Source organism: Rousettus aegyptiacus, unplaced genomic scaffold (assembly GCF_014176215.1).
Source record: "Rousettus aegyptiacus isolate mRouAeg1 unplaced genomic scaffold, mRouAeg1.p scaffold_m13_p_11, whole genome shotgun sequence".
NCBI lineage: Eukaryota > Metazoa > Chordata > Mammalia > Chiroptera > Pteropodidae > Rousettus > Rousettus aegyptiacus.
In genome coordinates this window covers 19,399,426-19,412,604 of record NW_023416286.1, presented here as the reverse complement: position 1 = coordinate 19,412,604, position 13,179 = coordinate 19,399,426, and the positions used below count along the sequence as shown (strand labels likewise).

Sequence of the window (13,179 nt, the reverse complement as noted above, 5' to 3'; positions counted from 1 at the left end):
ACAGGAATGGGGTAAACACTGTCCCGCCCAGACAAATCTGCAAGACAGCACTGTCTGTGAGAGCAGAGTGCGGTTTGCACCCCTCATCCAGCCTAAACATCACTGTCTCTGGGAATCTTCCTCTGCCCCTCAGACAATACGCATAGTTCCCTGCTGGCCCCTCTGCCCTCTACACTCTACATACCCACAATAATTATCTGTTAGCATCTTAGTCACTGCACTGTGAACCCCTCAAAGATAATTCATTGGTCTTCCTCTCAGATGACCAATAAATATTTAATGAAGTGTTTCACGTGACAGAAAATATGTGCCCCAAGGGCATGATTTTTTCTAACCTTGCCACTTTCTCCATAGAAAAGGGAGAGTTCCTCTTCCATATGGACTCAGTCCTGCACAGTCCCTGAGGAAAAAAGTAAGTATTTGGTAAAATCAGCATCCCATATGTTGAATAAAACCAGGCAGGTTAAAATTACTTCTAATTAATAGAGAAAATAAGCTAAGTTCAAATATGGTGAAAGGAAGATAAAAGAATTAAGTTTCAGGCATGGGAATTAACAACTATAAAACCCAAAAAGTGTTTGAACTGCTCTGGAACTACCATAAGGCCTTTTATGGGAATCTTCCTGCTCAGGTTTGGAAAAGTAATCCCAGGATAAATGTAAATTCTTAAATCTATAAGGAAATAAGTAGAAATTTTTCATTTCATATTTGACTTTCTATAGATAAGGAAAAATAAATTTTAGACCTTGGTCTAATTTTCCTTGGGATCGGAAAATTCCAAATCACTGTGAAGAGCAGACTGATCAGTTCTCAGCTCCACTGAAGAGTATATGATTTAGTAAGCTGAAAAAAAGAAAAAGGAGTAATGAATGAAAAGGATGAAAGGATGAATGAATTAACATGACTTTGTTATCCCAGACTTTAACAAAAAATTGGAAACAATAGCCATCAAGAATGTAGCAACAGCAATGAATGTTCTTGCCTTTATTAACCATCTCCACTATAACCACTCTCTACCACATAGAATAGCAGAAGCAGCCCTATCAGAAGATATGCAATATGTCTGAACTGTGGTTCCATAATTACAGTCAACTATCTCATCACTAAAAATAAACATAAATAAGTGTTCTTTCTCCTCCAAAGCAATTTTATAAAATCATATTTAATAATGTTGAATTTCTGATTTGTTAGGTGGGTTCTATTTACTCAAAAACAATCCATATTTCAAGTGCTAACATCAGAACATTTTATATAATATTATTTACAAGTAGTTAGAGCCTAATAATAGACAGATAAAAATAAATAAGATCAAGTCTTAATAGTGTTCCTTATCAATATTTTATATGCCCTGAGGATACTGTTAAAATTTTTTCTTCAGCTGTAAAAAGGTCTCTCAGAATATAAGGAATAAGAACATAATCAGAATAATTATAACTCAAAGACTATGGCAATTAATACAAATCATTATTTTAATGTTTGGAAAAGATATGCTTGTTTTTAAACAGATCAACTGGACTTTTCTCACTTATAAATTTATAAAACTAGAGCTGGTTGCCAATGTGGAAAGATAATGTCATGTGACACTTACTCCTATATGATCTGTCTCCTCTATTAATTACAAGCACTTTAAGGGAAGAGACTATGACTTTCATTGCTATAACCAACACAGCACATGGCCCAGAGTGGAACAATATACATTAGTTGAAAGCATCCCTGAATATAGCTTTTTTTTTGTATTGGATACTGACTATATGGGGAATTCTTCTATTTTTGCCTCATCCCAACTGAAAATACCTTTTTTCATATCTGCCCCAAGTTTACTGGAATAATAAATAGAGGAGAGGGATGAGAATAAAGAGGAAGAGAAGAGAAAGGAGTAGAGGAAGAGCATTCGAAGGCAAAAAAAAAAAAAAAAAAAAAGCAAACTAAACAAGAGAAGAAAAGGTGACCAGAGATGTGACTGCCCTCATTGTACTTTAGGCCACCTTTGTTCCTGGTAGAAGGGAAATCTTGCTAATATGCTAAGATCACTGAACAGTATCCTGTTTTTGTTTTTTCCAATCCATCTCTCTACCATTGTAGGTAACCAATTTCATGGTTTCTGGTTTATTCTTCCTCTGTTTCTTTTTGCAAAACTAAGCAGATATATGTATGTGTTTTTCTCAATTCCTTCTTACACACACAAAAAAGCCTACTTTATATACTCTTTTAAATTTGTCTTTTTATTTACTTAACAATATATCCTAGAAATCACTCCATTATTAGTTAATAGAGATTTTTTTTTTTTAGCAGCTGCATATTGTGGGTTTTAAAGAAGGAAAATGAATAGTTTTTTTTATTGTCTTTTATCAATTTTGAGTATAGGAACTTTTTAAACATTAGAATGGTTAAAAATGAGACTGTTTATTTTGCTAATCAGGTTAAGATATAACTGCATGTATGGCATATGAAAATTACCATATTCAAAAAAAAATAACATTCAGGAGGATTCAACATAATTTCATTTTTGTTGGTCAGAATGTTCTTAAAGATTTAAAAATGATTTGAGATTAATTACAATTGTACACTACTATGAAAAAAATGTTGAAGTCTCTAGCATTGTAGGTTGGCTTTTTTAAATATTATTTCAGTGTGATATAAACATAATAGAGAAAACAGAGAAGGAAAAGATATATCATCTTGCAACTTTAGTAATTATTTATCTACAAAAAATAGAGTTAAAAAATTCTATCAGCTCTATTACTAAAAGGTAAGCAGTAAAGGTGCTCGATTATAAAAAAATTAAAATTGTAAAATATAACTTTTAGATATTATACTTTATAAGTTTGGGGAGCAGACTTCAACAATCTGGACAACGTAATATATGAAAGAACATACACTTTAAAAAGTTTAATCTATACTATGTCAATATAGAAAATATAAGGGAAACCATCTGGAATGTGAAAAAAGAAAAGCTTTCAAACTTTTGGAAGAAAGAAGAGAAAACATCTTTATCACCTTAAAGCAGGGAAAGATTTTTTAATAAGGCACAACACAAAAGCATAAATCACAAAGAAAAGACTGGTAAATTATACTACATTAAAGCTTAAAATTTTGGCATAATAAAAGACAAAATGAGCAAAGGGAAAAACATGCCATGAACAGAATGGGAGAAGATATTTTCAATATATATAACTGAAAGCTGACAAAGGATTAGCATCCAGAACATATAAAGTATACCTAAAAATCAGAAGAAAAAGACAATCCAATTTAGAAGTAGGCAAAAAATACAGACAATACTAAGAAATTAATAAACATTAAAAGATGCTCGAATTCACCATGGAATTTACCATGGAATGCAGTCACAGTGAGAGAGCTCAGACATCAGGGATGATAACTAGGGTTGTTGAGCATACAGACCAAAAAACACTTGTATTGCTAGAAGGAACGTAAACTGATACAATAACTTTAGAAAGCAACTCAACAGTAATGTCTTTTAATCTTTTTTAATACATATGTGTAGTTGAAAAAAAAGTTCCACAAAATAATTCTTGCTCTTACTACAAAATAATTCTTTACTACATAAAATGTTCAGTGATATCATCTTTTCTGTTTTTCTTTTATTATATTCTATTCTAACCATTATCTTTTCCTATTTCATTTTAAAAAGAAAATGCTAGTCTTAGCAGACTAAAATAATGTCAAGTTCACTAATAAGTCATATCTTGTAGTTTGGAAAACACCAATCTAGATTAACTTTAGGACATATACATGATTATTTTCAAAATAAAAACAAAAAACTTAGAAATAGCAAGCTATAAACAGTGGCATGTGCATATCACACAGCAATTAAATAATTTATCTAGAATCAACACAGATAAATCTGCAAAACGATTTTGACTGAAATCACTGTTACAGAATGATACATATTGTACACTATTTGATAAAGTTTAAAAATATAAAGAAAACGATAGTATTTCAATATGTTATTTATACTGACATATATATGGCAGGACTTTGATGGGTATTTTTTTCATAGGGAACTTTTGATGGGGGTAATTACAAAGAAAATATTTGCCATGTAATTCTATGAATGAATTGGTATGATGTGGCTTTTCCATCTGACAAGAGTTTTCAAGATGTTAAGCTTAAATTAATCATCTGAATATGGGAAGATAATCCAATGTTAAAGAAAACATCTTAGAATCAGAATACCACCATTTTAATATTGCCTTTACCATGGACACAGAAATGGATTAAATGTTTGATAATGACAACTCATAACCACGATTTCTTTCACCATCTGTAAAATTTTATAAATACCATAGGAAGAAAATAACTAAATAACATAGACAAAGTATAGTACCTTAAATGCCATAGAAGAAAAATCCAAAACAGAAAAAAGTTTACTATTAGTATATTAGAATGGCAAAAATGTGTTTTTTTTGCTTCTAGTCTAAATCTACTTACAAATTTCCCATCCCTTTTTCTGCACATGAGTGCAAATTTCCTTACAGACCTTGAGCAGAGGCTAGCATTTGTATGGGAAATATATTCTTTATAGTGAGACAGTCATGGCCTAAGATCATCCTACATGATATATGCTACATGTTACTTTATTGGTTTTTTTTCCTTACATGAGTTTTGAAATATATGACTTGGTTTGTGTATACAGCTAATTACTCATATTAAAAAGTGTTTTGTGCTTTGCAAAATAGTTTTTTATACACTTCATTTTGTTTAAATATAATTTAAAAACTGTTATTATAGAATCTTACCAGATATTTGCCTTGCAATATTAAAAAAAAAAAAAAATGGGAGAATAAGTATCTTTTCTAAGCAGAATCTCCTGCCACTGATCTCTGCCTTTAGAGTTTCAAATTTAGATTAGACTCTCAAGGGTCAACGTTTCCAGTTTTGTCAAGAGTAATTTTCTAAACCAAATATACACCAAAACTAAGGTAATCTTTTTCATGACATTTCCTATTTTTGCTGTTTTCCTAAACGTGTATAGTTCAACCATTTATTTCCAAATTATCCCTTTTTAGGACAGATAACTCCTTATTCTCACATACTGTATGTATTTCGAGAGTTTTCCCTACACACTTAATAACCACACAGTTTAAGACTAGCAGGAAGGAAGACAGTCTTTCAATAACTGAATATTATAAATATGTTCATTTCTAATCCTCTCAAAGAAAAGGTCAAATAATTCATTTCTCCGTAGAAAGCATATAATAGGCAGTCTCTACATATTATTGTTGGTAGAGCATTCAGTGATAATCGGTGTATCTGCTAATATGATGTGTCATATTACGTGGCAGCGCTTCTGACCTAAATAATGAGTTAAGCTGATTTTAGGATATATATTCATTGGCCTAATTCACTAAACAAATATTGATTTAGTGGTTGCACTAGGCTCTGAGCTGAAAGCAAATACATAAAAGATAAAACAAAATAATGTGGAGCAAAAGGATATCTAGCTCCTAGGTGCTTATGTCAACATTATGCCAACCTGATGGTACTCATGGTCCTTAAGAGTTAATAAACTAGACACGCTGTATCTATGAGCAAAGCATTTGCCATGGAAACTGATATTTTACAGTTCACCAGAAGCTTCTAACTGCTGATTGCTGTTCTCTAGGCAGGATCCCAAAAGAAAAAGGGCCTGGGGCAGGCGGAGGGGAGGGCGGGGGGGGGGGGGGGGTGTCCCTTGAAGGAATTTCTGCAGATAAAGCCCAGTGTTATGCATATTGTTAATTCAACTTAATGAGATCAACTCTAAAGCTATGCTTCAGAGACATAGAATATACAAAAGTTTTCTTACAATGTAGCTTTTCACAAATTCTTCCTTCTGGGCAATATAGTTGATGATGCTTTTATAACTAAAGAAACAGGACATTAAAAAAAAAACCTATACCTATGAGGAAAACAGCAGAGTTTACAGCATTAGTGTTAATAATGACTCCAGACCAAGTAAATGTCAGTGGGGTAATAATGGTTTCCAACTATACGCTTAGCTGAGTCATTAAATATATGCCACCTGTAAGTTATAACATAAATATATAAATATAAAATAATAAAACATGACCCCAATTGTCACTTGCAAAAAATGGATGATTGCTATAATTTAGCTCCACTTGAATGCGATGTCATAAGCCAATGACAAACAACAGATACCTACACAGCTGCTCACTGAAATGGGACAATTACAAACAGGATGGACAAAACTAAAAAACTAAAAGCACAACTAAAACTAAAGCACAACCTCCAAGGAAATGATACTGTCATATGTTTATGATAAACAGCAAACTGACTTATAGAACACAGAGAAACACAGTTGCTATTTTAATTATTTCTTTGTAAGAAGGTTCACAAATTTCACCAAGAGTGATGAAACAGATCTTCAGTCCAAAACAAGACTGTATTTGATTTTAACAGATTACAGAGCTCCTCAGTAATCTGAACCACATTCAGCCAGTGTCACTTTCAAATACGAAAATAATCAACATAACCTATACAAACATATTTAGATCGTTAGACTAGCTAAAAAGAAATGGTTCTTCGTAAGCCTATTTGAAATTTAGGTCCTTAGAGATCTAATACCAAAAATATATATCATATATTTTATTATATATATTTTATATATAAAAATATTATTTATATATAATATATATCTCCTAACATGTACATTAGAATCCTAATTTAATGATCTTTGCCCCACAACAAAAATATTCCTTCGACATGGCAGGGCCTCTTGGCACTGGCACATTTCAATTTGGTATTCATTTTGTTCGGTATCATATACATTCAACACAATACAGAACATATTATAATGTGATCACAATTTATGATTTACTTACATACTATCACCCACTGCTACTTGTCAATTGTTTTCCATGGGGAGATAAACTTAATTAATATTAGCTCAGATCAGATCACCAAAACCGAAGACATATGAAAGACATACAGTCTGCCATACTCCAATGTCAGATTAATGCTGAAAAACCTTTCATGCCCTGAATTTCCTAGAGACTTTCACATTGCTAAGATGGGATCAGCATATGAACTAGTCACATGCTCCTTCCAGATAATAAAGCAAGAAGAATCACATCAGTCTTCCACTGAAGGACACTATGAACAACATCCCTTTCAGGGAGGCAAGTTATCTGCTCCTTTGAAGTAAATACCTCCATGTAGCTCTCTATTTTCAGCCTTACGTCACTCTGCAACACTGATCATTCCATTCTTGGTCTCAATCTCTCTTGCGTGGTCAACTCCAATAAACCTCAAAAGCAGCACTTATCTTAAGGGCATTCTAATTTCAGTTTAGCCAAGTGATAAAACCAAAATCAAATATGAGAAACTCCTAAAGGCATAAACAAATCCCATGGGTACCCTACATTTATAGTTCTAGATTAATAGTTTTTGATATTTAAACATAGTGTTTGTAATCTACTTAAGTAAAGGGTCTGAAGGGAAACACACTTGGCTTTTTAAAATCATTCTTTATCAGCCTCTTTCTCTAACCATCTTTAATTATGGACTAAAATTTTGTTAGGCTCGTCTGGTTCATTCAGAAAACTCCATGAGCAATAACTGAATATCTTAAAGCAAACCATCATACCAAGTGAATCTTCCACACAGTTTCAAATAAAGAAAAGCAATGACTGCTCTTAGAAAACAACTTCACAGGTAATACAGAGAGACATTAAGAAGCAATTGCAAAGTGCAGTAAAAGGTGAAGAAAACATACAATTTTTCTGAACACATCTGTAGTATTCCTTTGGCTGGCTAGTCTCTTCCATTTAAGAGCCTAGTCTCTTAAACTGATGTACTGGGTTAAACTGTAAAACCCTGAATAATTTGAACTCAATTTGGAAAAAAAAAAATTCATCTAGATACTATAAAATATGGTTACATTTGTCACAGTGGTCATGACGTGGATCACCAGTAGAGAATGACAAGGAACATTTTCTCCCAGAAAGATATTTAATTCTAAAAACCAATTCATCATAAGCATCACCTTCCCGTTTATCCTTCAGACCCACCCTAACCGTAAGTTTAAATTTGCAACACACACACACACACTCGGTCTTTCTCTGCTTTCACTTTTTCATAGCACTTATAATTTTCTAACATTAAATAATTAAATGTTTATTTTTAATCATTTTTTGCTAGAATGTAAGCTACAAAAGAGAAGGGATCATTGTGTTTTGCTCACTGACATATCTTAAGCACCTAGACACAACCTAATACACAGTAGTCAATACGTTGTTAAAAAGTTCCAAGCCCCAGGAGTCACGAAACTGGCTTAACAAAGTAACGCTCTTAAAGTGTAAAGCCACACCGAAACAGTACTAGAAGGGTGCAAAGCCAGGAGGCTCAATAAACATTAGAGACTATTAGTTCCTCATCTGGGGAGAAAGAGTTTTGTTCTAAAGCATTATCTGTGAACTCCGCCACTTTCATTCAGCTCTGACAGAGGTTAAGTTGCCAAGCGCGATACCATGCAGCCCTACGACATGCATTTTGTGACAGTCCTGGACTCGAACTGTTCCAACGTTTTATGTAATTTCGCAAAGAACAAAAGCAAAATGTTCACTTTAAACTCGCCTTCCAACTCAAGCAGGAAGTTCTTTCTCGGCCAAGGCAGAGCACTTGGAAAGTTTTCAGCGTCTGAAAACTTTTATTTCCGGGGCCAAGCCGAGCAATTTCCGGCTAAAAATAAAGATTTATGGCGATTTCTCTCCATCCCTTTCATATCAGTTTCACAACAGCTTCAACTAGCTTATTTAAACTTTCTACGCTACCCCTCGACATCAAGACCAAATGTCAAAAGCATAATCAGTGAGCCGGTCCGGGGCGCGAACTAGAGAATAGACTGACTGGGGCTCGAGGCGACAGAAATGAAAAAACATCAACCTACGCGGGGCGGAGAATGGGAAGGGAAAAAGAAACTCTGAGAGAGCTGCCTCCCCAGAGGCCCGGGATGAATCCCAAGCCGTTCTGGCCCCAGCGGCACCTCTGGGATACGCCCAAAGCCAACCTCACCAGGGCGAGCCACTTCCGCCAGCAACTTCGCACATGCGCAGCGCCGCCTCGGCCCGCAGCCTGGTTGGGGGCACAATTCTACAGCCGCGCACCCAGCCCTGGCCAGAGGGTTTGCGCACGCGCAGTGATGCTTCGACCCCTGGCCTTGGCGGAAGCGCCCCAAGCCTTGGCGCTCTCCAACTAGCACAATCGCGCACGAGCGGAAACGCCTTGGCCTACGGTTCGGGCGGGGCTGTTACCCTTGGCGGCCGTCGCGCCCCTGAGCTCGGGCTGCGGGGGCGGGCAGGGGTGGTGCGGCCTTGGGGTATTTAGAGAGCAGCCGGCTTGAAACCCTGCGCCCCCTCCTGACTTCCTGTCGTGGCCTCTAATCCCTACCTCAGCGCAGGCCCAAGCCACATCCGCTCCGCCTCCTGGGTTGCCGTTACTGCTCTGTCCGGGACCTGGCGCCGCGACGAGTTGGCGCCTCCCCCTGAAGCGGCCTGACTTCGGCGGAATGCGGTCGGGTGTCTGGCCGGCCGGGGACGAGTAGGGAGGGGAGCTCGCACAAGGAGAGGGGGCCAACGACGGCGCCTCGCCCCTCCTCTCCGCTCCCGGCTGCCCACTGCCGCCCCCGCCCCTTCCTCGCCATCTCCCCCTTCTCTCTCAGAGGACCCCTAGGACTGGACACAGCTTTTCCCGCTGGGTCCATCTCCCCCCGCCCCTTTTCTCAAGAATTCCTGTGTGGGACACCCCCACCTTCTCCAGGGTACTAGTCCCCAAAGTCTTGGGAATTTGGAGGCGCCTTACCCGGAAGGGTGAGGCACGTATGACGGCTGTGACTAACCTTTTCTACAGTCCCTCTCCCCCACGCCTGTTCCAGCTTTCCTAATGGCGGTTCCTCATTCAGGGAGCTCGAGTCGTTTCTTAACGTTTCCCCTTGATTTCACCTCACCGATGTGGGGACGAAGTCCTGTCCCCTTGTAGTACAAAGGCTGAAATAATGAGGGGTGTGATGAGGGAGTGACCAGAGCTACCTTGGGACCAAGGTCTTCTGGAAGAAGCACACTCTTCCTTTATTAATTTGCAGTAATTTCTTGTATTACACTGCACTTCTGTTGGTCTTCGTAGATTTTAATGAAATGCACCACAGCTTTATAATGTGCGATAATTTCTTCCACATTACTGCACTTACGTTGACCTGAGTGGGTTTTGGTAAAATGCTCCACAACTAATATTAGCAGTTCCTATCAAGTAAGCCGGTTGCTTTTATACTGGCACAGGTTCAACATTTAAATGATTTGCCAGCTAGAATAACAGATTTCAACCCAGAGTGACCGCGTCACTCTTTTATCTGGCTTTTGTCATTTTGTTGGGAAATGACATTTCATTGGAAAAGTTCCAGAATGTCCAGCTGCCCTTATTACAGCTGCTATAGTTGGCCTTGTAGTCTATTGTCAGAGCATAGTCTATTAAGCTTCAGGAGATTTCATTTATTTGATTTTACAAGCTATGAGTAGCGCAGTAGTTTGCATGTATGGCATTGCCCAAGACGGACTTTTCCCCTGAAACAGTCAGTTATTCTTTGACCTTTTAATGTAAACTCTGACGTAACCATAACTGAAAGGACATCTTGGAGGTTCGATTTTGAAAAGTTAACTTAAAAGGACTCCTTCAATAATGCTTATCTAAAGGAAGGGGTGGCCAGATTAAGGAAAGCAGTCATAAAAGGGGGTTATCGCTAAAGATGCCTTCCTTATACAACAATTACTTGTGATGTTTATATCTCACTAGAGTGTGAAATTCTTGTCTTATTAATTTCTGTACTGCAAAATGCTTAATAAGTGTGTGGAATCAAATTACATTGAATTACATGCCTTTAGTTCCTTAAATATGCTTCCATCCTGCATTAAGAGATCTAAACATAAACATAAATCCACTGTCTACTTTCATTGTAGATGGTTTGTGCCAGTTCTGTTAGTCCTGGCTGCCTGGATAAACACCTCTTAAGAGTGCTTGATATCAAATTCAAACAGGCTCAAGGTTACCTTTTCTTATACCCTTATCCTCTTTTTCTTTGGCAAAACATCATAACATTGGGTCTGCATTAAAAAGATCCACTGGCTTATTTTTCTGTTCAGGAAAAGGCTTTTCCTCTGATCACCAAAGTTAAAATTCATCATTAAACAACTTTAGCATTGATTCATTAAACACAGATTTTTTCTAATTTAAATACTCCAGATCTACCACTTTTTCCCTTTATCCACAGTTTTGTAGTTGACATTTTAAAAAATTTGAGTTACCAGAGAGCAAAATTACATAAAATCACTTTCATACAGAATGTAACACATGATTTACAAATTAACCAACATAATTCTTTCCTCACAGGACTGATACTCCTTTACAAATTTGTATTTTTTAAATATTTAACTATTTAAAAATGAAAATAGATAACTTTAAAGGTCTTGAGTTCTTAGTTCTGAGATTATTCCTAAATAATGAAAAATGAGAAGACATTTTATAGCATATACTTTTCTCTAATTTCTACCACTGACATATAGTGCTAATGGGAAACTTAATGTTAAGATGTGATTACAGCAAGAATAATCAGAATAGAGGATTCAACAGGTGTAGTACCAGAACACAGAACAGGAAACTTCCTGTAACAAACCTGACCTCTGGAACAGTTAGGATATGGAAGAAACTGTTAGAATATCTCTATGAAGAAATCAAACTACTAATATTTAACACATAGATTGACAATAGTGACTATTTCTGTGATCGTAGCACATGATAAAAAATATTTCGAAACCACTGCCATAGAGGACCATCAGCTCTGTAGTCAGTTTTCTGATTTCACCATGTTTTGAATCCATATAATATTTTAAGTATGATAATTTGAATTTATATATTTTAAAATAATCTTGAAATGTATGTAATATTTAAATTTTTACCTTTTACTTTGTAGTAAGTAAATGTTTATTCCTTGGTCACTTTTAGCATTGTTATTTAGCAAATCTTGGTAATCTTTATAATGTTTCTTTGACATCTATTGCTTTGTATTTGTAGTTTATATTTATAAAATCATAGAGCTGAGGGAGATTAAATGTAAATCCTCATTTTATAGACATCCAGACTGTGAACTTACTTACCCTAATTCTTTGGAATCATAATTTCAATGATTTTTTTCAATGCATTTATAGGACTAATATCAGATGAATGATAACAATGCCATTGCACAAGATGAGAAGGTACAGCTATTTCTCATAAAAGTAGAAGAAACTCTTTTTTAACTTTTTACTTGAAAATAATAGATTCGCAGGAAGTTGCAAAAATGGTACACAGAGGTCCCACATGCCTGCCACTAGTTTCCTCTATTAGCGATATTTTATAAATGGAAGAAATGTATCAGGTAACATGTTTACTCTCAAAAAATCAATAGATTTAATAATTGCTGCCATTTTTTAAGCATCTGTTGTGTACCAGGAGCTTTAACTGTATTATCTTATTTGGAGCTCACAAAAATCCTTTAAGACAGGGGTGACCCTCAGTTCATACCTCAGGCAACCTAGGCTCTAAGAGAGTAAGCCATTTCCATCAGTCCCAGGGCCAGATCTGTCTACCTTGCACATTTCATCTTTTCCACATATGGACTGCTGAAGCTCAGGCATTCCTTACACTAAGTTTCAGCTGAATCCTGACAATTATCTAACAAAAGTATTTTATTATTGTTTTGAAAATTGTGACTTTTCTCAAAAGTTAAAATGTTCTTTTAAAAAATCCACATATAAAAATTTTTTTCTTAAATATTTGGGACCAACATATTTTTCCAGGAAAGTCAAAATTTAAAGCAGGAGAGAAAGATGACTAGATCATACATAAGTTTCCTTTAAATTTTTTTGGAAAATTTAGTACATTGATTTCACCGTTACTAAATTTATCACACTGAAAAATTATACTCTGAGACAATACAAGTCAGTATTTTAGAGGTTAAAATTCCCCTCACCACATTGGTAAAGTTTACCTACTGTTTTAGTCAGTTCTGGCTGAGTTAACGAAGTGCTGTAGACTGGGTGTCTAATAAGCAATGGAAATTTATTTCTCACTGTTCTGGAAGCTGGAAGTCCAAAATCAGGGTGCTGCTTGGTTGGATTCTGTAGAGGTGCTTCT

General features: G+C 35.9%; 1 protein-coding gene across 8 annotated transcripts in view; it reads right to left on the bottom strand.

Moving 5' to 3' along the window:
* Positions 1-10,474, bottom strand: part of RCBTB2 (RCC1 and BTB domain containing protein 2) — a 42,838-nt gene extending 32,364 nt beyond the window's left edge. Inside the window, exons 1-3 of one of the 8 annotated variants that reach the window (XM_016165189.2) lie at positions 9,857-10,474; positions 746-843; positions 336-400 (exon numbers count right to left, since the gene is read on the bottom strand). In XM_016165189.2, coding sequence (XP_016020675.1) covers positions 336-377 — 42 coding nt within the window. In that variant the 5' untranslated portion in view covers positions 378-400; positions 746-843; positions 9,857-10,474. Of the gene's footprint in view, positions 1-335; positions 401-745; positions 844-8,908; positions 9,005-9,033; positions 9,122-9,408; positions 9,609-9,856 lie in introns of those variants that run through there. The other 7 variants (XM_016165187.2, XM_016165190.2, XM_036228589.1 and 4 more) reach the window with 7 other exon arrangements.
* Positions 10,475-13,179: the final 2,705 nt, after the last annotated feature.